A 26186-nucleotide genomic window follows, 5' to 3' on the forward strand; every position below is an offset into this window, starting at 1 on the left:
CGGCCAATACACTAGCTACATGGCCGCACGCGCTGCAGCATTGAAACTGAGTAGCCCAGCCCGACGACGCTTCGGCGTCGATCTGTGCGCGTTCATTATGGGAGAAAACAAAAGAGCTTTGGGCTAAGAAAAATATTTCTTGCACATTTCGAGGGCCTAAACACTCATGCGAAATTTTTGCTGTTATAACTCCAGGGACTTTTTTTTTCTCCTGCGTAATGAACCCTCCCCCTAAATTGGCATCAACTTTTCTGGAAATAAAAAAGGTGGGTTCATTACGCAAGTAAATATGGAACTATTGGAGTATGTGTATGCACCATGAGGTTTCCTCGTGTTGTCTAGTAGCTCTGGACTGTGCAGATGGCGTGCATGTTAAGCCAATGTGGTCTCTGCAATGCTGCTTTTGGTTCCAGCGAGCAGCATGTGCTTGAAGTAATTCTGCGTAGGATGGTGGCAATCAATAGTAGCATCGTCGCTGGAGTTGTCAATCATTAAAAAAAAACAAAAGCCATGCAGTACACTTGTAATGATGCTCAGACACACTGCCTGCAGCAGACAGTTGTAAACACCTATTGCAGACTAATTCTTAAGTGCATTTTCATTGGTGGAATCCATCTGGTCTCCATGCTTTTCTAATGATTATCCATGTAGGCATAGCACCAGAGTTGAGTCACAACCGTAAGAAGGCAAACCTTTGAAAATAAAAAAGCTAAGCCCTTGAAGGGACTCTGAAATGGTTTTTTGAAGTTTTGTCAGCGTTTAGGCTAGGCATCGTCAAACCATCGGCGCCCCAAATTTGGCGATACATTGTGTATCACGGCCGCTATGCATGTTTGTATCGTACCCTCCTCATCTCTGCCTGGCCTCCTCAACTCAAGAGGCACGCCAGCATTGGCCGGTGATCACAGAGCTCTTGCGAATGCGCTCAAACATTCAGGCTTTGACTATTCTAGACTTTGGAGATTGCACTCAGACTGGTTGCACGCAGTCTCGAAGGCCATCAGACAGAGAACCCGGCAGCATGCCTGCTGTCTGGCAACTGAGACAAAGATAGTGGCGTAATCCACATCTGCTCCGACAGGGGCCGCCACCTACCAGCCGATCTTGCTGCTGCGCGTTCTACACCTCATGACAGCGATCAGATCTGCTGCCAAGGTGACGTCACGTAACCAGAGCATGTGGCTCTGTAAATGGGCGGTTTAAAACGTGTTTGACCTAGTCACAGTGATCGCTGCAGCGGTTCACAGCTTCAAAGCATTGTAATCAATTACACAGTTACCGCAGAGAGGTCAAATCGGTGTCTAAATTATCCTTAGGACGTCTACTGGCCCAATGTATTTCTACAGTGTCCAAAACTGTTTCAGGTTCCCTTTAAGTCGCAAAGTTACTTACGTGAATAGTAAGTAAACACACTGTAGCTTTCAGTGGAGCTGGGAATGTGGGCTACACATTCTGTACGAGTACTCCGTGAACAGCGGACTGTATTATACATCTATCGAAGACATGATGAGTGAACTTTCACTGCTCATAATCCATTTTTGCCGAACTGTTTTGTCTGTCTGCAGCAGGATGCCACTAGTCTACTGTATACACTTGGTGAGTGCCGAGCATTTTTTTTTTCACCCTCTCAAGTGAGTTGTTTTTGTGCCAAGTCAAGTGAGCAACACCACTCTCAATCCAGGGTCTCACCAGGACAGAAACAGTCATCTTGTTCGGCTCGCCTGTCTAGGTCCCTATCTTTTTGGGTCCACCTTTTTCAGCAAGGATTGTGAAGTATGGGCCAGGAGTGCAGGGATATACTTCGACCCTTCAAAGTCAGTGCTTGCATTTTCTACCTTCTGTTATGTCTTTGTTCATGACTTGTGAAACCCGAATTTTGTGATTTTTAATCGCAAAACATTACGCATGCTCATCTCTTGTGCCGCTGTCGGCAGAGGACAGTTTGACTTGGCAGAGTCGACTTTTATTACTGCAGATTTGAGATCTTTGAGGTGACCTATTTTCAAAAGTATTTACCCAAATTTTTTTGCATAGGTGTGTGTAGGGAGTATTAAGAATGAAAAAGAAGTTGCAAAAGATGCCCTATGTCAGCATATTTGCCTATATGAACATTTCCGATGGAGGCGGGAATGTTGTAGGCTTGAGTTGTCAGATTTGGGTGCAAGTTAAAAGACCCCAGGTGGTCAAAATTTCTGGAGCTCTTCGCTGCGGCGTCTTTCATAATCATATGGTGGTTTCGGCATGTTAAACCCCACATATCATCAATATCTTTGCCTATATGAACCTTTGAGTCTAAACAGAAGGGCAACTGGTGAAAGAAAAAATTTCATGTCCTTGGCTGCCTGGAGGGTGACGGCATTTTCTTGCAAAAAAAAAAAAAAAAAGGTTGGGAAATGTTGCTTTTTGATGAAAAAGCTGTCTGAGAACTGGGCAGAATGTAAGTTTATAAAACACTCAATATTATAAAATATGGAAGTGACAGCCCAAAACTAAATGCATATTTGTTTTGAGCTGTGAAAAATGCACAACGGAAAACATTTTCTGTTGGAAATACCGTATTTATTCGAATATAAGGTGAGATTTTTTTCCCAAAACTGTGGTCTCAAAGTCTACCCCCGTCTTATGTTTGAGGTAAAACATCAATTATTGCTTCTATGCCAGGAAAGGCGTACTGTTTTTTTTTTTGCATGAAAATGTAAATAATTCAGAATATTTAATGCTGGTACATATTTGTGCTGTAACGTAATAGGTCATCGTCAGCGATAATTAAAAAAAAAGAAAGCAGTCTGGCAGCAGTTGCCTCCACAAAATCAACGGCGGAGAACGTAGCAAGCTAGACATAGGCAGCAGCGTCCGGAAAGTCACTAAAAACGAAGAACAGCCTGCCAAAATTCAGTATGTTGCAATCCACAAGCAAAGTTCTGGTCACTTTTTTATGTGTGCTTGTCTTTTATGTTCTCTTGCTCTCTTAGAGAGTACACTTTACCCTTGCTGATGTGCGTGCAGCCTTCCATTACCTTTGTTCTGCATGGAATTTAGACTACCTACGGGAACCTTTCTGTCGTCGCTTGTCATCATGGGACGTCGTCGTCTCTTTGATGCAGCATTCAAAAGGAAGGTGATAACCAATGCTGAAGCTTTAGGCAGCTACACTGCAGGTCGGAAGTACAGCGTCCCAGAAAACAATGTGCGTCGTTGAGGGAAAGGGGCTCTCTTTGCCTGCGCCGCGATGCGGCAAGCTTTTCGAGGACCACACAAGGATGTGTTTCTCGAAGTAGAGGCAAGTCCAACAAAATTTGTCAGCGAAACTGAGTCGTGCCTTGACTGACAACAGAAATGCTTCAGATCAAAGCCCGAGAGTTCGCAGAACATCACGGCATCTCCGGGTCGCAGTTCAAGGCTAGCCGAGGCTTGGTGCAAAAATATATGAAGACAGCTGGCTTCTTACTTGGAAGGAGGACTTCTGTTACGCAAAAGCTTTCCCGTGACTATAAAGGAAAGCTACTGTCTTTTCTACGTTGTGTCATTTGAGAGCCGAGAGAGTGCAACTTCCTCCTTGGCCAGATCAGGAACATGGTCGAGACTCCGACATTGTTTGACGTACTGTCGGTGCACACTGTACACGCGAAAGGAGATGTCAAGTTTGCGTATGTACCACAGGGTGCGAAATAGCGCAAATCACTGTCACGTCAGCATGCACCGCAAACGGACACCGCCTTACGTGGTGCTAAAATTGAAAATTTTTCTAAGGGAAAGTTTTCGACGCTTTTCGAAGGGGTCAAAAAAAGTTACAAAAAGAAGCCACCTATCTGGTTGTCAACTTTGGTGGCATGACAAGTCAGCTGTAGCTACTGGATGTGTGTCTGAACAAGCCTTTTAAGGGCAATGTAAGAGGCCTCTGCAGTGATTGGATGGCCTCGGACGATACGGCCTTGGCGCCGTTTGGTTGCTTGAAGCGTGCATCTTTATTGTGGCTCGCTGGATAGCAGACGCTTGGACAGTCATGCAGTGGTGGCAAATTTTTTCAAGTGCTTCATTTCGAACTCGCTCGACGGCACCGAAGATAGTGAAGTCTGGGCATGCGACAGCGATAAGGAAAGCAGTGATACTTCAGGTGATGACAGCTCGTGATTATGTGGTTACAGGGCTGATTTTTGCGCACTTGAAAGGTGAGACGTCGGAGTTTTTTGAGAACTCTCACCCTATATTAATGCCCCATCTTTTTTTGCTTTCTTCGTTCCTTCAATTCCTCCCTCGCCTTATAATCTTGACCGCCTTATATTTGAATAAATATGGTACTAAAAATTGTCAGTACCAGTGTCTCCCCATACTGCATGCTCTTAGGTAGCCAGGGCTATTGGCTCTCTAGGCAACTCCTGAAATGTACGGGATTCATTATTGGAGACTTGTTTGCTGTAGCTTGCGTTTGTGTATGTACAGTAATACCTCGTTAACTCGAAGTCGTAAAATCCAAAGAAAATTTCGAAATAAATGGATCTTCTAGATAAGCAAAGTTGCACTAATCACCGTGGAAAATGAGCGCTTTTGAAAAAAATCACTGCTTACCAGCTCTTAAGCCTCAGGTTCCAATCTTTCTTCTTGTGCAGGTTTAAAAGAGAAAAAATAACATGCAAGAGACTTTTAACCGGGTGGGTTTTGCCGCGTTGCCATTTTATTTAGCAGAGAAAAACTGCCTAATCCAAGTCTGCATTGCGGTCGTACTCGGCCTTAAGAAGACCTCATCCTCCAGCTGCTTGGCGCACCACATCAATCGATCTTCCCCGCTGCTGCACACGATGTTATTTCGAAGCTAGCATAGCAAACTTCTTGTCTTATAAGATGTCGGCATTTCTCGAGGTGGTTTGTCATCGCAGTCGCCTGCGCGTTCCCCTACGTTAGTGCCCGTTTGAAAGATTTCGGCAATACCATTACCTGTAAGCTTGATGACTTCTTGACAAAGTTCCTCACAGTCTGTGAAGTTATTTGTCTCTGCCATCTCCGATTCTGGCAAACTGGCGCCATGTGAAAACCCAGCGTGCCTAAAGCAGTTGGCGATAGCTGCTGCGCGAACTTGCTGCTAAGCTCTGCTGAGAATGTGTACTGCTCCCAGGAGGTCAATTTTGTAGCCTTTGCCGTTTTGATAAAACAACTGAATTCCGTGAAAAAGGCTCTTTTGGTAGAAGGCTCTTTCGGCTCTTTCGGTGGACTCCTAGCTTGCCGCCACTCATAAGTTGCTTCTCCTCACAGTCAGCGAAAAATTTGTACCACGTGGTTTATGCAGATGAACAGAAATCACCCCTCAAGAAAAACATGTGCACTGCACAAAGCGAAGGAGACAAACTACGCCAAGCATTAAGCAGAGGTGCCTCCCTGCTCAGCACATGTGTCACATGACGTGCCACAGGGCTGCTTGACAAAGTTCATATGTCGCTGGGCTGAGACTTCGCACACTTCGCTTTCACGGAAAGCATCGACGTAGTGGCAGGTGTGGCAGCATCGCGCGAATGTTGTGAATGGGTCAGGGAGCGGCATTTTCGTTTCACTCCTAGTCAAGATTTCGAGTTATCCGCAGTCAGAGCGAAAAATTCTTTGAAATAAGGAGAGAAATATACATTGGACGTGTAGGAAAATTTTTCGTGCTGTGGAAAATTCCGACTTGACCGATTTCTTTAGATATGCGGGTTCGAGTTAACAAGGTATTTTTGTATTTGTGTTGCACTTTTTTTTCCGTCTTCGCATTGTCCCAGTCTTTTTCCGCAAAGCACCAATATTACTGATGTAGGTGTATTTGTACATGTTCCCTCCTGAACAACTGCTCAGGAGGTTCTGAAGTTAGTCTTTTTTTCCAGGCTAGTGGACAGCAACATGAGTGCTGAAGTTCGTGAAGCAATCATGGTTCTTGACACATTTGCATACCATATATCATTCGTCCTCGACATTGTAAGTAGTCGCTCTTCAATTCTTTTTTTGGTGGAGTCGTCGAAGCAAGTTCTCAAGCTTGTGAGTTCCGAGAAAAATGATGAATTTTATAAGTCTGTTAGTGTAGCCAGTAAAACTACAGCGGTGGGACATCCAAGTACAGCCGTGTGGGCTTATCTTCAGTTACAGTGGCCAACCAATCTTCGGAATCTCTGAAATGTTAATATTAGGGACAGCGTCGTTTTACCAATAAAAAGAGGAGGTACAGTGGCTACAGCAGGACCTTCTGGTATTGTCTGTGTTAAACTTCTCTAAAGTTGCCAGTTGACCACTTGTCATCGTTAGTGTGCATGTGAGGACGTGCTGGTGTAAAATTATCCACAGACCAATGTTAAATTATACTAGACATACTATATTTACTCACATTATTTGCCAACTTTCTTTTTTTCCCGATTTTGCTGCTCTGAGAAGGGGATGCACACATTACGCTGGATTTCGTAAACACATATAATATGCAGTAATCCTAATGCGTGTAGTATATTTTAAAAAGTTATAAATTGGAGCGCAAGGTATACTTGTTAATTTAATAAATTTAGCACGTACATTAACCAGTCAGATTCGGTCGCGCAAGGTGTAGTCCAACGTTACTGGATTGTCTAGTCTGAATCACTGATCGAGAAGTCTGATTAAATATTATTGTCGTGGATGCTGCCACTGCCCTCCCCAAGTGGATTGTCCTCTGCTGTGGCAAGCATGTTCGAGTGCCCCATTTTCTTCGAAGCTCTTCTCGACAATGCTGGGAGAAACTAAATCCTACAACACTGCAATATAAGAGGACCTATGCATTTGCACAAAATTGAAAAGGCCTTCTTCAACAGAAGAAATTTGTATTAGCAAACGTACACTCTTCTTCTTTCTCCCGCACGGACCGTTGCACGTTGAAGAACTTACGCTGAAGTTTTTGGCGGCGGCACGGTTCCAGTTTTCGTTGGCGAACCTTATAACAGTGATCTTGAATTTTAGGGTATATACAATTGCTGTAATTCATCGCAAAGAACAGTAAAAATGCGACGGACAAATGCCAATACCTAAACTTCCGAAATCAACCAAGCGTGCGTTGCAGTGCAGATGCAGAGGCCGGGGAGAAGAGTTGGTACGACCAGTCCTTGCACGCCTCCGGTGCAGAAAGTTGTCTGTGTCGTGATGCGAGCTTGAATTCTCACGGTGTTAGAGATGGGGAGATAAAAGGCCAACGTTCGAACAGTTCCAGCTACAGGTTTGCGTGTTAATATCCGCCGCAGTAGAGCAGTCGTTACGGTGCTCGGCTGTAGACACGGTGCGTATAGAAGAGGGGGGGGGGGGGGGAGGAGAGGTGTTTCGCTATCTAATTACGCGAGTTTCTATAAAAAGCAACATTAAGGTACGGCATTTGAGGGACCGTAGTTCGGAAGAAGTCCTCGGAACAAGGGACTCCGTTCCCACTGGCAGCCCGTTAGACTGCGCTCGCCTGCTCAGCGAGATGTGCCACCTGCATGCCGGTCTAAAGCATCCAAAGGCCCAAAGTCTCTACGTGTGCACCGGTGAGCTGGCTCGGATGAGTTGGGGAGCGTGAATTCTTCGAGGAAATTAGTTTTTTAATTTTTTGTGAAGCTGGTAAGATATTAGGGGTGTGCAAATTATGGGAGGGTGCAAAATATACAAGCAAATATTGTATTCATACTGGATATTCATACCTGAATTTTAATTAAAGCATGAACTGAAGCATTTAGTTAAAGCCAGTTCCCAGAGTTCACACGCTGTACTGCTCTCGACAAGTGTAATTAAGATTACTAGCTCAGTGGTGTTATAGCTTGTCAGGATAACACTTGTCATGAATACTCAATTACCGAAAATCACTGTCCGCATATTCCAGGTTCACCGACACTCGAGAACGCTTGGTACTTGGAGACAAAAGGGTGTGGTAAATTGTGCGTGGTGGATTTACGTGGTCTTAAGTGTAGTTTCCTAAAATTAAGTAGAGGGGACTCTGGCGTTACGATCGCTCAGCCACCACAGGAATGATAGGCAGTACACTAATTTGCCTAGTCTTTGTGCTTGCGGGCTTTCAACATACTTGTAGCTTTGCTTATTAGCACGTTTTGGCTTTGTTTCAAACTTTGAGCCTATTTGAATTGGTGACCCTAAAATGTTTAGGTGGCAAAGTGCAGCTGGTTAATCTTTGCTTATTTTCATCTTGTGATAAAGTGGCGCCAGGCCATGCAAACCCAAACAGAGCTAGAAGATTGAAGACTAGGCAAATCCATGGTAGCTGAAGTGCCATGTGTTCCAGCTTCTATAGGCAGTAGCGCTAGGGTTCCCTCTTGTATATTTATGGGAAACTATCGTCTTAAATACAAAATTTCTGCAGCGTGAAAAAAACGAGATAAAAAAAAACTAGGCTTGTGGAATGAATGTTTCAAATGTTTCGTGAAGCTGGTAAAATATCAGGGGTGTGCAAATTATACGAGGGCTTAAATTATGTGAGTAAATATGGTATTCATACTGGATATTCATACCTGAATGTTAATTAAAGCATGAACTGAAGCTTGTAGCTAAGCCAGTGCCCAGAGTTCACACGCTGTACTGCTCTCGACAAGTAATTAAGACTGTACTAAGTTAGTGATTTAGCAACACAGTATTCGAATTTGTTTCTAATTGAATTTCAATTGTTGAAAATTTTAAAGTATTCTAAACAAATGAATAGGTGTACATTGATCCGCCTGTAACCCCTGTAAAGACGGTTCCACTTGAGCAAAGTAGTGTTATGTCTTAAAACCTAGGCTTGTGCGAATATTTGAATGCCTCGAATATTCTAAGAAATAGTAGAGTATTCAAATTCGCTTCGAATCGAATTTAAATTATCAAATATTTCGAAGTATTCGACATGTATATGTGTTGTAAACCGCACGTAATCACTTTTAAAAGTGGCTTCACTGCAGTATAGTAGTGCTAAACCATGAAAGCATCTATTCAGAAGGAATTTGCTCTGCTGCGAAGCCCCACTTCAAATTTAAAGGGGCACTGCAACACTTTTTGAGCATGGTCAGCCAACGCTGCCGTACGGTAGTCGAGGCTACCGAGAACACGCGAGCTAAATATTATAGCGCAGCACGTGACCTGAAACTCTCAGTAAATTCTCACTGTCGGATAAAAATCGCTCTATTCTCTGGGCAAATGACGCCACAATGCCAGATATCGCTCATCACAGCGATTGTAGCAGCGATTGGCTGATATGAGCATGGGGCGCTCGGTTGTTACTGAAGCCGCTGCGCGTGGCCACGACATGTCCAAGCGTACATGCATGATCGCTCTGAAAATTCGAGTATTCAAAGAAAAAAGAAAAGAGAGAGAGAGTGCTCAGGGTCACGACAGGCAAGTGACTTATTTTCCTTCCCTATGCCATTCCTTGCTGCTTTGCTTCAAGCACTTTCTTCGAAACGAGGAGAGAGAATGCAATTGCAACATGTAGCTAATCTTTGTGCCTCCGCTCATACAGGACAGGTTGGAAAAATTTTTGCGGCGGTTAATTCGTAAGGCAATAATCTTATTGAGTGAATAAATTGTATGGCAACTCGAAAAACTGTTGGAGGATTCCTTGAGATAAACATATTATCCTCAATTCGATTACTCATTTTCTAATCTTAAAAGCTTGTTTTGCCGGCTTATACACTCTAGCAGTAATGAATAGTGTTACGTATTTTACAGGTTATCACTTGCTTCCTACTGAAAGTCAAATCTTGCTATTTCTCAAAGTTGTTTGAACTTCCTTTGATTGGAAAAAAAAATGAAACTCTTGCATAGAGGTCTTGTTAAAAAAATTATATATATATATATATATATATATATATATATATATATATATATATATGTGCAGGTTTGTTCTTTACACAACATATACTCTATTAGAATTCGATTCGAAATTATTCGACCAAAATCACTATTCGCTTCGATCCTAAAATTCACTATTCATACAAACCTAGTAAAAACACGTATACAGAAGAAATCAGCACTGCTGCGACGCCCCACTTCAAAGTTAAATGAATATATTACCCTCACATCTAATAATTCCTCAAGTTTCAAAGCATGTTATACCGACTGAGATGCTTGAAGTATATCCAATTTTAAAGTAGCATATTTTACAGGTTATTTATTACTTGCATTCTACCGAAAGTCAAGTCCTGATACTGTTTAAAGTTGTTTCCATTTCCTTCAAGCAAAAAAGTTACATTTGCACAGGCATTGTTTCAATTAAGTAATATTGTGTAGTTTAGTCAAGTCATGACCAATACAGAGGTTTTTTTTTTTTTGTAATATGGGATATATATATATATAATCTTCGAATTCACTTCGAACATAAAATTCACTGTTTGCACAAGCCTTAAAAAAAAAAAACTGAGACGTAGATGGCGTTGTCTATGCTAAGCTGGTCTTGTATGGATGATAGTGTAGCAACCAGTGCACACTAATGAAATTCTTGTGTGATGTACATTTTGTATTGCCGGCCACTTGAATGCTTGCCTTGATGCTTGCTTCCACCAGTGCAACATGAGCAGGTGTACGCCCAGCACGACGCTACATATGGCCGAAAAGCACAAGACATTTCTCAGGGACTTCGACAAGGAGGCACATTACTCCACTGTTCGGTCAATGGTGGAAGCTTCCGACTTCTTTCGGCTATTTCGGTGAGCTAGGCTTGCACCATTTTGTCCCGCCTTCTTTGTTTTAGAGTGGAACCCCGTGACACATTTTTTTTTTCTCACACGCAAAGAAAAAACGGAAAGTGCTAGTTGAAAAGCAGGGAAATCCTTTTTAAGGAGAGATGCTACTCGAAGACACTTTTTTTTTTTTAATGTTCATCCTAGAGCAATGAAACTTGAGCTTTTTATGCTTATTTCAAATATATAATTAGTTTTCTTGCAAGTTGCTTACTTTTAGCTCTGCGAAATGGCAAAGTGAAAACCTCAATCATTTTGCCCCCCCCTCTTTTCATTCCTGAAATTCCGTAATTTTGTACCATTCATAGTTCATAATCTTTGAAATAAAGTGTAGAATGCAAATAACTAATTAGGAAGCACATACAAAATATGAAATAGGCATGAAAAATAAGACGTAAAAAGTCCATATTTCACCCATCCTAGTAAAGGTTTACATAGAATATTTTTTATTATACAATAAAATAATAAAATTTAAACTAGATAATTGCATTCACCATACTTTGGAAAAAAATTGGGCAAAATTTCATGCAGATCCGAGCACTAGAAGTGCCCGAAAAAGAAAGGGCACATTGAAAAAAATTTGTGTTTTGAAAAAAAAAAAAACGAGTTTTAAAGTTAAAATTGAGTTTTTATTTATGAAAGATATCATTAAATGTTATGAAATTTGCACACCAAAAAGAACAACCCTTCTTGCAGTGGCCACTGCGACTAAAATACTCCAGCCCCATGAGTTTGTCCCCTCTCGTCTTTTTCGAGCCGACTCCTCAAAGACATTTCGCTCACAGACAGGGCCATGAAACGCTTGCCAAACTTCCGCTCCATCTGGCAGAGCCTTGTGCCAACTGCTAGCTAGGAAGAAGTTCTACAGGACTGCGAAATCCAAACTAAGTCCAGTGTCATGGCATTTTGCTGCCATGTTTGTGCCACATACCGTCCTACATAATGGCAATGTCGTCCCTGCTAAATTCTCTCACTTCCTCGCAAGATTGGTGCTGACATGATCCATTGCCGCATCACGAACTTTCCGGCTGACGGGTGTGAATGAATTTTGATGCATTGGTTTTGATTTTGATGCATTGATCGCAAGTTTGGAATTGATCGCAAGATGGTTTGATTTTGATGCATTGGTCGCAAGTGAAAGCCACACAACGGCTTTCACTTGCGAGCAATGCTTTTTTCCTTCATAACGGAGATAATTACACGAGAATAGCAATGTTCAGCTGTGCTGCTCGACAAAACACGGACCCCGCAAATAGGTTTCACAGCACATACAGGTGCACAGCGGCCAATGGCGGCCCCCGATCCATACCACGTCATAAGCAAGTCGCGGCGCTCGAAAAACGCACAGAACATGCTTCTTTTTATTATTTCTTGCGCTGCATCAGCGAGGGAAACTGTTGTTGCTTGAAGAGTGAGGCTTGACTCTTCGGCTAATGCGTCAACAATGGCAAGCGGCGGCGCATTATCTCGGCGGCAAGGTGCTCGAAGGCCGCACACTTTGGACGTTTTAACAGGCACCTTGTGCTTTTTAGTTGCAATTTTAAAGCATTTCCAGTTAAGTCTCGACCTATTTTTTTTTTTATAACAGTAGAGGTACTAATCTTATCAAAACAGGGAAAAAAAACTGGTAATTTTGAAAAAAACTCGCGTTTTTCGACCCGTATCTCCCTTTAATTGGAATGCTTAAACATGGAAAAAACTGCAAAGCCATATGGAGCTACTCAAGCCTGACCAGCAGATTTTTAGCACTTTCTTTGCCAGGAACGCTGCATTTCACAACTTACTTTAAAATCTTGACCGGTTTCTAGTAAACTTGCCGAGTTTCATACAATTGTGCGCCTATTTGAAGTATGCAATATTTTTTTCTAGTCGATAATGTAAAAGAGGAAAGCTGCTCCATGCTGCTCCAAACAGTAATTGCTCCAAACTTGCTTTGAAATGACACTGGGAGAATGAGGATGACAAATTTTCACTGTTTGACCGACTCATAAGTCCTAAATAAAAACACGAAAAATTCTGTATACGATCACCCCAGTGTGCAACTAGTGTGTAGCATTATAGACTCTCATGTTATTTGTGCAAAAGAACTGGCATATCAAGCATATAGCTCCATGTGGCTCTTACTTTTTATCAGCTGGACATATGCAGGATCGTATGGTGAAAATGAGCAGGATCGCTTTTATCTAATACCGATTATGTACCGCTTATTTTGCAACAGTTAATTGAGGCTGTGGTTACTTCGAAAATTTGGCACTTAGCTTTTCCGCTTAGCATTTCTGCCACACAGTCTAGTATCGTAAATTGTAGCTAATTTCACAGCACATATTGGCCACCTGCCATTGTTTACTTCATGAAATTTACATTGTTGTACGTTAAACATACTTCATAAGAAATATTAATATTTACGAGATGCTTCAACAACGCTATGAACTACAACTGGCAAATTTAATATATGTATGGCCAACTTAATATCTACTCCTAAAACACCAATAGTTGCTATAACTTTCATCTTTTTCTGCTCCAAAAACACATGGCTGCTCCAAAGCACTGCTTTCTCTGCTCCTAAGTGTGTTCCAAAAAGCAAAAAGTCGCTTCCATCAGTGTGTAACTTTTAATATCAGACACTTCATCTGCCTTATGGCATCAAGATGTTTGCTTAACTGAGACAGCTACAAACTAATGGCCTTTCTCACTGGGAGATTAGAAGCAGCCGCTAAAAGTGGAGCGAACACTAGGTTTGGACCAAATTGAATCTGCCTGTGCAACACGGGAATGCTCTGCATGAAGTCAAACTGGAATTTCGTTATGCACAGGTCGCGTAACCATTTCCGCAAACTATTATTGCTTCCCCTTTTTCTCTGTTACATGGCCACCCCTGTTGCTGCTGATAGGCGCAACCAACGCTGCTCGCAGATCGACAGAAGCGACATATGCTACTTGTCTTATTTCAGCCCATGACTTGGCAGTAGAACAAGTGAGAGTGATCCGTTGTGGAGTGAGTCTCCCCGCACCCGCAGTGCAAGGAAAATAACTCCTGCACTCAGTTGAATGGTAATTTTCTAAGCTGTGGCTGTGCGTGCTTGACATGTTGTGTGTTGTGTCAAGTTTTTTTCCACGTCCAAAACAAATGTGCTCTTACGAAAGAGGCTCACTCATCGTTTTGATGAAGTAGCATTCTGTTTACTTGCGCACATGCCATGCCTGTTTTTCAATTCCCTGCTTCTTTTACAATTCCCTTGCGAATTGTGAGTAGACATGCTCTCATACTCCAACCCCTGTTTTTTTTTTCTGTTGATAGGAGGAAACTGACAACGTCACTCGGAGAAGAGCAGATTCTGGCCTGTTTCATGATAGCCCTGAAAGTGTGTAAGTAATAATTTGTTACCATATTGCCTTGTACTTTATGGTGACAGTATGTGAATTTAGTGCATTTTCTTGCAAGCCCTATTTTTCCTGTGGCGGTCTATGCTCTTGATTTGAGAGCTCGAGTACCAGTTGGACTAGAGTATGTGTCCAGTAGGACCGACCGTGACCTTCTCGGCAACCTTAAGCTTCTGCAAGTGCCACACAACTGTACTGTGTTGTCACATCCCCCGCCCTCCCACTTCTTTTCTCACTCTTTGAAAATGCTGGCACGTCTGTCTAATCAGTTTGGTCCTTTAGGCCTAGCTTTGTCAAGCCTTCAAACTAGTTTTTAAGTGTTTGGTTTGTGTAACCTACTGTGCTCAAGATGAAAGGATATTGCAGTACAAGCAAGCCTTGTAATGAGGTTTGTCATAATCTTACACTCTGTTGCAAGAAAAATAGTTTTCGGCTGCACGTTATCTGACCTTCACTGGAAGCGTTTGTTAGCTTTTCACTTTGCAGTGTGTTACCAAGTGCTAATGAAATTGCATATTTTCTAACAAGGGATTGTGGGGGGGGGGGGGCATGGTTTATTTTCGTCGTTTCATGCGTATCTTGAGAATGTTCAGTATGGAGGAGTCGACCTGTTGGTACGTTCATTCAGTCTTAGTCTGCCGGTGGCATCACTTACTTGTGACCTCTTTCGTACTTGTCTCAGCTTTTCAAGAAATCTCAATTAAAGCAATCTTCAAAGCAACTAAGGCGGGGCAAACATGCGTGGTCCCGTGGATGCTAGTCCCGCATTTGCCTCAGTAAGCTTTGTAATAGAGTTCCTACTGACGCGTGTCTACATGTAGACAAGGGGGGGGGGGGGGTAAGCGGAACAAAGAAGACAATCTTGCGGCTCAGCTGTTACGAACACGCTGTTTTCGCTGTCTCAAGGCGTACCTGTGTTGTTCGCGTTCTACCATGACACTGGTGGAGGTTCTGGGTAGCAACCCTGCATGACGCTCCACACTCCCGCTGGGAGCTGTTCATCCAGTCCAGTAGCATTGTCACCTGTAGCAACTCCTGTGCATCGCTTCAGTCGACGGTTGCGAGACCTCGTGCCAGAGCTCACTGCCTCGTTGTAACCTCCCAGGCACCGCTCACCTCAACCAATGGCCAACGCAAGCCTCTAACAGGTGTCCCAAGGCAGCTTTTCGACGCACCCATCTCAGGTGACCATCTTTCAACCACTCAAACCCAATCGCTTTAGTGGCGGCGCCCATGAAGACGTCGACTGGCTTGTCCACTACAAGCGTGCTCGTACTTTGTATGAGAATAGAGAAGCCAATCTGGGGGTGGGGATCAACTTGGCCCGACTTTCAACAGCAGTTCATCGATACCTTCGAAAATGTTGATCGATGGAACCGTGCGCAGCAGTTATTGGAGCTACGGGTTCAAAAACTCAACGAAACCGTTGCAATGTTTACCGAGGACATGTCTCTTTCGTCGAGCTAACCCGCACATGACGGAAGATAAGAAGCTGAGTTACCTCATGCGCACTGTCAAGGAACAGCTTTTCGCCGGGCTACTGCGCAACCCTCCAAGTACCGTGGTTGACTTTATTAAGGAGGCTATGGCTATCGAGCGGGCCCTTCATTAACGCTGCTAGCAATATGACTGCATGTTCAGCAATCTCCCAATCAATGCTATCACCACGACGTCTGAGAGTCAAAGCTTCTTGTGAAACTTGATAGGGAGAAAGTTCGTGAAGAACTGCAGAAGTTCCGGCTTCTGGTTGTTGAAACTCCCATTGCGTCAGTCCTCGAAGTCGTACATGACGAAATCCGCCAAGCGTTGTCTACGGCTGGTCCTGATGCTGAGCAGCGTTGCATGAGCTGCTCTCCGACGTCCAGCACCCGCTACACCGACGTCGTACCGCCAGGCGCCAATGGCCCTTTGGTCACCGCCGCAAGAGCAGACACTACAGCAACTACCCATGCTACAGCCATACAACCAGCCCTTCACAGGCACACCATGGGCATTGACGCCAGGGGGATGCTCAGACGTCCACCGACCCGAAGAACAGATGCACAGATGCATGGCGCACAGTCGACAGGCGTCCACTATGCTTTCACTGCGGAGGTGCAGGCCATATTGCCCGTCGTTGCTGGCATCGAGGTGATTAATTTCGTCCTCTTCAATCTTCGTTTGACAGTCGACGTGCCAACAACAAATACACTCCATGCCACGACGACACCTCTTTTTATGGAGTGCGTTCTCACTTTGAGGACGGCTGTACCACTACAGAGGAGGCAATGTCTGCTCACCCACCTGGTCTGGGACGTCGATCCCGCTCTCCATCTCTCACGCGTTCACCTTTGTGGCACCGCCGCACCTTAGCCGACCTTAATACAAGAAGGTCACCTAGCTCGTGCCGGGGAAACTGAGGGTGGCAACCTCCGGGGGCAAGGTTGCATGCCATGAAGATGACGAAAAATAGCCCTTACTGCATGACGTCGTGCAGCTGATAAGCTGTGAAAGTAATGAAATTGTGACTGCCAACCTTAGTATTCTTCTTGACGGCCAGAAAGTGAGAGCTTTAGTCGACACCGGTGCCGACGTCTCTATTATCGGTCAGGACCTCGTCAACAGCCTCAGAAAAGTGAAGACTCCATGAACGGGCTCTCATACCCCTGTCACATGGGCACTTAAAAGTCTTTTAAGTAAGCGGTCTTTTTCCGAAAAGGAGTTCCTGACAGCAGACACATGGCACAGAGCGAACTCCTTTTCAGAAGCGGTCTTTTTCGTAAACGGCGTTCGTCGATCTCTTTTACGGCTCCGAATGAGTAGCCTCGAAACCAGTGGGCGCCAGCAATTTTCGAGTGGTGGGAAAAAAAGACCGAATGCTTATTTTTCTGTCACCAGAACTCTTTGTAAAAACAAATTTCATATTCTGCAGAAGGTGTAATGAACTCTTTTAATGGTTATTTCCTTTTCTACTCTCGTAAGCAGCTACAACGCGTCAGCAATATCATGTGGTGACGCTCGGTCTTGCGCTGCTTTATCTTCTCCTTGGCGGCTTTTGCAGCGTCTGCCTCGCTTTCCAGAGCGAGAAGGCAGGCCGTGAGGCTTGCGATCCTCGCTTTTTCTCCCGTACGGTCGCCCATAACGTGTCGAGAGTTGCGAAAAACAAATACGGTAAATAAAAGCACAGTGGTGCCAGACGGACTTGTGCACGTCGCTAGTTATGGGAATGCTTCCTTATCTAGTGCAAAAAACATTCACATTGGTGTTTCTTCATCTCTTATTTTTAAATTAATTTGAAGAAACGAGCAGTGCAACAAGTCTTTAATTTGAACATCATGATACGTTTAATTTTCATTGCTTCTCTTTTAACTGCTAGCGCCACGCTTTCGCTAGCGTCTTCGAACGAAAACACTAAAAGGAGATTGTTGCTGCCGTGAGTCTGCGCCGCAAACACCTCTTTGTTAAAAGTCTTTCAACTTCGTAAAAGACCGCTTACTTAAAAGAATTTTTGCGCACCCGTGTGACACAGGTATAATATAAGAATGGCAAGAAGCCAATTATTGATGCCCTCTGGAAGATGTACAGCAAGAATTGACATCAGAGGTTCTCCTTTCACAGCGTCGTTCGTCGTTATCGCCGCATGCTGCAGAGATGGAATCCTTGGCATGGATTTTTTACGAGAATATGGTGCCATCATCAACATTTCAGAAGGTTTAACTACTTTCTGCTGCAGTTCGGGCTTACTCAATTTTCCAGAGGCGTGAACAAACCAACTGCGTCTTATTGATGACGGCGTGGTCCTCTCTCCTAGGTCGTGCACGCTTGTTTCTGTGGCCGCCGGAGTCCAGATTGACGGCGAAGGAGTCACAGACCAAATAAGCTCGCTTCTCTTCACCCACGTTATTTCCGTCGCATGGGGTATCGTCAGAGTTGCTGCTAGACACACGGACTTGCTGCTGACCTGTTTTAGTGCTGAGCGCCGATACCTTCCAAAAGGCACGACTGCCTTTTTTTTTTTTCGGCGATGTCATAGGTGCTGAAGGTTGCTTGGCGGTAGTCGACGAGATGCTAAATCTCGATTCAGCGCCTGTTCTGGACATTAGCATTACTTTGCCGAAAGATGAGAAACGCAGACCTCTTGAGTTATTAGCCGAATTCCAAGACTGATTTTTGATAACATCAAGAGTTGACCCCATGCCTCTAACCAAGCATCAGATAATTGCCGAGGAAACGGCGAAACCTATTCATCTATTTTTCTCTGGTCCTCGTTAAGAAAAAGGACCGAAGCCTGTGCTTCTGTGGGGATTACCGGAAGCTAAATCAGGTGGCCAGGAATTGCGTATATCCACAACCCCGTATAGACCCCTGCCTCGACAGACTTCGACATGCTCGGTGCTTCTCTTCAATGGACTTGCGAAGTGGATATTGGCAAAGCGAGATGGACTCCAGAGACCGCGAGAAGACTGCTTTTGTGACACCAGATTGGTTATATGAATTGAAAGTCTTGCCATTCGGTTTGTGTGCAGCTCCTGCTACTTTTCAAAGAGTCATGAATACCGTGCTTTCCGGGTTGAAGTGGAAAACCTGCTTAGTATATCTGGATGATGTCATAGTGTTCTACGCAACGTTTGACGAGCACCTTGAAAGGCTTGAAGTGGTCTTATGCACCATACGGTTTGCAGGCCTGACATTGAAGCCTGGGAAGTGCTACTTTTGCTACAAAAAACTGCAATTTCTTGGTCACGTAGTCAGTCATGCAGGTGTTCGTCCCGATCCTGAAAAAATGGCAACGTTGCACAGTTCCCTGTGCCGACCGATAAAAAGGCTGTCAGACGCTCTCTCGGCCTCTGTGTATATTATCGACAATTTATCGTGGACTTTGCACGCATCGCATCACCGTTAACTCGCCTCATGGGAGAAGACGTCACCTTTGAGTGGAAGAACAAAGAAGCTGCTTTTAACGATCTTCGCCAGCAACTAAAAACACCTCCAGTCCCTTGCCCACTTTGACGAGAGAGCCCCCTACGATGCTTCACACCGATGCTAGCAATGTAGGTCTGGGAGCTGTGCTTGTGCAGCAGCAAGAGGGCACAGCAAGAGTCATTGCCTATGCCAGCAGAACGCTAACTTGCGACGAGGCTAATTACTCTATGACGGAGAAGGAATGTCTCGCCGTGTTATAGGCAGTTACAAAATTTCGCCGTGTTTATATGGCCGCCCCTTCAATGTAATTAGCAACCACCAACTCACTGTCCTAGTTAACGAATCTTAAAGACCGTACCAGCTGATTAGTGTGTTGGAGACTTGGGCTGCAGGAGTTCGATATGGCAACCGTACATAAGTCAGGGAAGCGACATATGGATGTTGACTGTCTGTCCCGTTCACCCATTAAGTCGGCAACCCTGCCCGAGGAGGAGCAAACAGCATTTCTCGGAGTCCTCGACACGACCTCCATTGCGCAGCAACAACGGGACGACGCTCAGTTGCTTGGCTTAATTAACTACTTAGATAGCAGATCTCAGAAGTCTCCAAGAGTTTTCGCAAGAGTGTTGTGATATTTTTGTTTTCGGGGTTGAGTACAAAAAAACTTTTTTGTCGATGGGATCTGCTTATCTGCTCGTCATCCCAGCAGCTCTTCGCACCGAAGTACTCAAAGCATGCTACAATGAGGTGACTTCTGGCCATTTGGGTTACACGAGAACATTGGCCAGAGTACAGCAACGGTATTACTGGCCAAGACTAACCACAGCCGTGAAGCACCACGTTTGTACCTGTCTCGACTGCCAGTGACGCAAGTCACCACCGACTAAACCAGCTGCAACCCGTGCAGGTCCCAAAGACTCCATTCGACCAGACCGGCATGGACATTTTGGGCCCACTACCTACTTCTACTACAGGGAACCGCTGGGTTATCGTCGTGACAGATTATCTGACCCGTTATGCTGAGACAAAAGCTATCCAGAGAGGTACAGCAGCGGAAGTGGCAAGATCTTTCATCGTGAATATTTTACTGAGGCATGACGAACCAATCGTCGTGATCACGGACAGAGGAACCGCATTTACGGCAGCTCTTTTGGATCACGTCCTGATGCTGTGTGGAACAACACATTTTAAGACCACCGCCTACCACCCATAAACGAACAGGCTGACAGAGTGTCTGAAGAAAACCATTGAAGACATGCTTTTGATGTATGTAGACGTTGAACACAAAAGTTGGGGTGAAATCTTGCCTTACATAACGTTTGCATACAACACGGCCAAGCAAGAAATGACTTGTATGACCCCGTTCAGCCTCGTTCATGGACGAGAAGTATGAACCATCTCAGATGCGATGTTACCGCGCAAAGGTCATGACATTGATCCAGATGGCGACAAGTTTATGGAACGCGTGGAAGAAGCTAGGCAACTTGAATGTTTACGAATCCACCAGCAGCAAGAGTACGATGCAAGCCGCTACAATGCTCACCGCAGAACAGTCGTCTACCGAACTGGCGACAAATTATGGGTTTGGACGCCCATTCGGAAACGAGGACTTTCCGAAGAGCTCTTAAAGAAGATAATTTGGATCATACCGAGTGCTGCGACAACTGAGTGATGTCACTTACGAAGTCGTTCCCGACAGTTCGTATAGTACGAGGCATCGCCAGCACCATCCTGAACTTGTTCACGTAGTGTGCATGAAGCCTTACATCAGCGAGTGATTGCGTGAGACTTTCCTTTAAAAAAAAAAACTGCATTACTGACTTCGCATCGGGGTGATGCTCTTTGACAGGGAGGCAAATGATGCGTGTCTACGTGTCGACGAAAACGATGATAGGAGGGGATTTGAGGGACACCTGGTAGTGGGCCTCTGGCTTTACTCGAGAACGAAGAGTACAATCTTGTGGCTCAGCTGTTGAGAACATGCTGCTTTCGCTGTCTCAAGACGTACCTGTGTTTTGTTCGCGTTGTACCGCGGCAGTACGTTGCACCCCTGTACTCCATATTCTTCACAGTAAAAGCCTTTTGTTGTTTTTTCATGACAGCACTTGCTCATTGCCACGGGGCCCTGGACACCATGTTGACATACATAAGGTGGTACAGCGAACTGAATTAAAGGTAATGCTTTATTTTGTCTGCTCATAAGTATAAACTCTCAAGGTATTTGATTTCTTTAAAGGGATACTGAACAAAATCTTTGCCGCTAAAATTATCAGCCAGATCATTAGATTGGACTGAAATCAATACAGACAACCTCCATTCCAAGCAGAAACTGCGAGAAAATAATGAACTTAACGGGTCTTTCACAAACTGTCGTGTCTAGCAGCAGTTTGAACGAGAGGATGTGACGTTGGGTGACGTCAAACTGGCAAGCCAACAATGCCAGCTATCGCATGCCGCTCTGGACTTTCTCACTTTCAACTTCGGTTCCCAGAACCAGTATGAACAGCAACAGCAACGAACAATGCTTCCGGCTGGGGCATAGCGCAAGCGCTTTTGTGGGAGGGAAAAAGTGGAGTGAAAGGACTGCTGGAGAAAGAGGAGGACAAAAACACGTGCATCCTGCATGCGCCCCAGTGTGTTTGACGTCGCTGCTCGGGCTTGCGAGCAGCCGTTGCGCGCTCACAATGTATGAACAAATACAACAAACTGTTAAAAAATACGAGAAATAAACTTCGTTTATCAGAACAGTGGCGTCTTTTGAGTGGAATTTTGAAGTTCCGTTAGTTTTTCCAATTTTTGTTCAGTATCCCTTTAATACAGTCGAATCCCTTTATAAGAAACACTGATATTAGAGGCAAGTGGCTACGAGAGACACAAGTATGCCTACATGTAAATAGGGGTTAAGAAAATGCATATGTGGGTACCCTGCTTATATAACATACAAGATTGGCTGCCCGGTACATGTGTCTTAGAGAGGTTCAGCTTTATTGATTATTGAGTTTTTAGGGGTGTAGGAAAATTTCAAAGTTGGAAACATTCGTTGAATATTGCAATCATAATATTCGTATTCCATTCGAAAAGCACATATTTCAAAGTTTCCCATATTTGAGGTAACTTGAATATTGAGCCTTTTCGAAAACTCAGTTGGATATGTACCGTAAAGAACTTCCGATTTCGTGCTTTTACGATAAGTGCATCAACAGTAGACATGCAGTGACCACTCCTACTTCGGTGCGCGGGCTGTGATGGCTGCACGGAAATGGACGGTAGCTTGGTGACAGCTACTGACGAATGCGCCAGCACATCATCGCGACAAATCTACCGACAATGATAATCTAGATCGTGAACTGAACTGTCTCCTGGTCCGTACATGTGGCTTAGCAGTCTAGCGCTGTTATCACTTGCATAAGTGTATGGTAAACGTACTGAACGCTCGTCGTTCGCTACTGCACCGTTGTGTGCGGGACTACTTCAATAAAGTGTGCATTGCTTGTGGAAATCAAGGCAACTCGCTGTGTTGCATTGATGAAATACTTATCGCACCCTTGTATGGTTTGAAGCTCATCTAGCACTAAGAAAAAGACGTCTCTGCACAAATGCAAATGCACACGTCTTTACAGTGAGCGACCACGACGCAGTGAGCTTAGTAGGCAACGTACTACACGCTACCAGCTATAGACGCTCAGCTGGACGATGCAGCAGGCAACGCTTATCATGTGTAGCTACATTTTCGCTAATGAATCACCACATAAACTTGAACACACGCATTGACGAAATCTTGCTGAGTCTTCCATGAGTTGTGCCACTCTGTGAAGGTGTATTAATTCCTGTCCAGTAGTTCTGAAGTGATGCAATTGTAGCGCACAATTATGCGAATGAGCCGAAGTGTTTTGTGAAGCCGCCAAATACACACCGGTGCTTTTAACGAAATGCTTTATCGTATACGCATGCATTCACTGTTTTTGTTTGGCTTTATCAGGCAAATAATTACAATGATGTATGAAACAGTGGAAATTGCAGGAGTGAAGAATCTGGGCACATATTTCCAAATCTTCCAACAAAAGGGGAGTGCGCTTGCTCAGGTAGGGGCGCTTGCTAGAGATATTGTGGTAGTAGGTCAAGTGTTCCGTTTCTAACTTCATAGGCACAGGTTAAATTCGCGGCCATTCTTTAGTGAGTACGAAATATTAGAACACCTTTACCGTCTGATTCAGGTGCACCCCAAAGCCCCAAGGGGTCAGGATCAATTCAGAGTTCTCATAATGCCATGTTCCTCACGATGAAGGGTTGGTCTGGCAAATAAATCCCCAGATTGGTGTTTATCTTCCATAGTACTCTATGCTGAGTGTAGATGAAAAATAAGAGAGTGGCATGTTGCTGAAGAGTACCAAAGTAATGTTTGTAGTCGCTTGGAGGAAGTAGATAAATTTATTGCACTTTGCTTAATTATATGAACTGTTGATAAACCAATTTTTTAATATACTAATTAGAGCAAAAGTGTCTATGCGGGCGTGTATTGTGACTTGGGTCCGTTCTGTGGTTACACTATGGGGCGATACGAAAGCTACACGGCTGCTTTCAAGTTGGAAATGCTCGATCTTGTGCTTAACGATGGCAACAGGGCTGCCAGTAGGCACTTCAGAGTCGGGTATTGTTTGCTACTGGTGACGACAACACAAGCAGCTTAAAGCCACTGATGCATTGGGCCTTCTGCATGCCTAAGGCTGTGATGTATGGCAAAACTTTATTTTGTCGGACGAGAGCATCGCGGACGATTTCGTGTTAGATGGCGGTCAGCTCGAAATTGACGTCGTACGCTGACTTTTTGCAGGCCCTTGTTGAGTGATGAATGCCCACAATGCCTACAAGCTTTGTGTACGGTATTCTGATTCTCTACTGTTTGCTTGTGGCTTTTGTGCCTCAAATAAATCTTCTGTTGTGTTGAACTTGTGGTTTTATAGTTAAGGTGAGTCTTAATTAGTACTTTGCAAAACTTGCAGTTAGTTGCTGGCGGGAGAATCCCGATTAGCGTGCACTTCGTTTCCCATTTCACTCTGTACGTTTTGACGAAAAATTTTCCCTCGCAATTCTCGCACCCTTCCCCTAACCTTCATCCATTTTCCGTGAAAAAAAGTGCAAGGATTATGCAAGTAAATACAGTATACACTTGTAATAGCATGTCCATAAAATGGTGCAGTACACATTCCTGACCATTATTTTTTAGATAGGACACAGAGTAACTTCACATTTTTGGATCCACTGGTGGACAGTGGATTCCCTTTATATCAGACACTGATGTAAGAGATGATTGGGTATAAGAAACACCAGTGTGCCTGTAATAAAATAGGGCTTGATAAGAAAGTGCATATGTGGCACCCTTCTTGTAAGGGGGACCTCATGTAGAGAACAAGAATTGCTCCCCGGAACCCCCTTATGGGAGGCATAAGGGGGTTCAACTGTACAAGACGCGCCTAACACGACTCTCACCACGAGAGCGCATGGCGCCACGAGTTCAAAGACCGCACATGGCTTCAGCTTGTTTTTATTACAACTAAATGTTATTTTTTTATTTGGGATCATTTCAAAGCAAGGAGAACCACATCTAGTTATAGAAATAAGGGCTAGTGGAAGCCATGTGTAATTTTTGAACTCTTGAAGCCACGTGCTCTTGTGTTGCTAGTCATATCGAGCAAGACTGTGCAATATAATACAACAAATATGGACAAGAAACACGGGGCCACATATTTACAGCATGTGCAAATTTTCAATACGATTGTTTCTTTAGGTGCTCCGTATAGTTTTTTACAAAAAATTTGTGCTGTTTAAGAAAGAACGCGGTTTATTCAGTGCGGTTGAAATTTTGAAGTCCACATCTCCACTTTGTTCCGCCTTTTCCCTATAATTTCCTCTTTTCTTTTTTTTTTTTTTTTTTCAGAGAGAAAACGTACTTCTTTAGTGGAGAAGAATTGCACAGTGATGTACAAGGTGAGTGCACATTATTCATTTTTGCCAATATATATACCCACCAAATGTTTCATTGAGTGCACGTCAACTTAACATGCAGTCTTATGAGGTGCACAACATATGCGGAGTCTCACTCACAGTGCGATGACTCACTGCCCTAGGTCTCCGCGTAGATTCAGAGGGCTGTCCAAATGCCCTGTTCTCAACTCCTTCACTTTGGAACGTACATCATTAATAAGATGACATAACAGGCCCCTCCATAAGCTGACTCTCACCACAGAACCATTCTGTATTCACCCATGCCCACACATTTTGAGGCCTAATTAGGGGCTGAACTTCAATTTTTACATGTAGTCTAATGCCAGAATCGATGTAGCACAAATATAGTTCTATGTTCTATCAATACATTGACCGATTTGTATACCTCATTATGGTGCACAGTTAATTCAACCCGACATTCCATGTGTCCAGTTGAATTGACTGGGTTGCCAACCCTGGCTTGGTTGCGCCCTCGGTATAAACTAAAAGTCTAGGCCTCTGCACAAAATAATAGAAAACCGTCTACCTAAATTTTTCCACCGCATTAAAGAGAACTACAACTGTTTCCGCATTTAAACAGGTCAAGAAATCTTAGTGATGCGAATGGTACACATTACTGCTTGGTGTTAATGCATCATATCGCTATGAATCTGGCCGCTTAAGGTAATGTCAGTATGCTACGAACTGTAGACAATGCAAATGAATGTACTATTTCATTACTGAGCTCTAAGTCGTTGAGCCTGAAATCACTGTACAACCAGCATGCTAAAGCATAGAGCTATAGGACCACAAAAAATGATAAAATAGCTTTGTTATAGTCAAATAAGTGCCATATTGTAGAAAACTTCGCCCCCTGCTACCAATAATTGCACTGGTGCATTATTTAGTACAGCCACAAAGCTTCATTCTGCAAAATAAAGGATTTACTTTCAATTTAGCATGGCACCTCTAGTTACAGTAGCGTTTCTGATAGTGATGATATACTCTCTTTCAGCATTCTGTGTGGCCCTCTCCCCAAGAATGCCAATGGATTACGCATCAGAAGAAATCAAGTTTTCTTAGAAGTTACAGTGTCTTACACATTTACATAGAAACACGTCACACAAGAAATTCACATAGCCCTCGTTGGTGATGTGAACAGTTTATACACCTTTCAAAGTACAAAACACTTTTTGACACACAAGTATTGTATGCAGCACGTTTTTTTCAGAACATGATGTCTTGGAA

At 43.9% G+C, this 26186-nt stretch overlaps 1 protein-coding gene across 3 annotated transcripts in view; it reads left to right on the top strand.

Annotated features, from left to right (window-relative positions):
* The window catches only part of LOC119172324 (uncharacterized), a 38079-nt gene extending 11893 nt beyond the window's left edge, over positions 1–26186 (top strand). For 2 of the 3 annotated variants that reach the window (XM_075893610.1, XM_075893609.1), the window contains 8 exons: positions 1566–1596; positions 1682–1814; positions 5850–5940; positions 10498–10640; positions 13972–14039; positions 21059–21131; positions 24892–24941; positions 25954–26186. In XM_075893610.1, coding sequence (XP_075749725.1) covers positions 1566–1596; positions 1682–1814; positions 5850–5940; positions 10498–10640; positions 13972–14039; positions 21059–21129 — 537 coding nt within the window. In that variant the 3' untranslated portion in view covers positions 21130–21131; positions 24892–24941; positions 25954–26186. The remainder of the gene's footprint in view (positions 1–1565; positions 1597–1681; positions 1815–5849; positions 5941–10497; positions 10641–13971; positions 14040–21058; positions 21132–24891; positions 24942–25953) is intronic. The other variant, XM_075893611.1, reaches the window with a different exon arrangement.

The sequence above is a fragment of the Rhipicephalus microplus genome, chromosome 4 (genome assembly GCF_043290135.1).
Source record: "Rhipicephalus microplus isolate Deutch F79 chromosome 4, USDA_Rmic, whole genome shotgun sequence".
Lineage (NCBI taxonomy): Eukaryota > Metazoa > Arthropoda > Arachnida > Ixodida > Ixodidae > Rhipicephalus > Rhipicephalus microplus.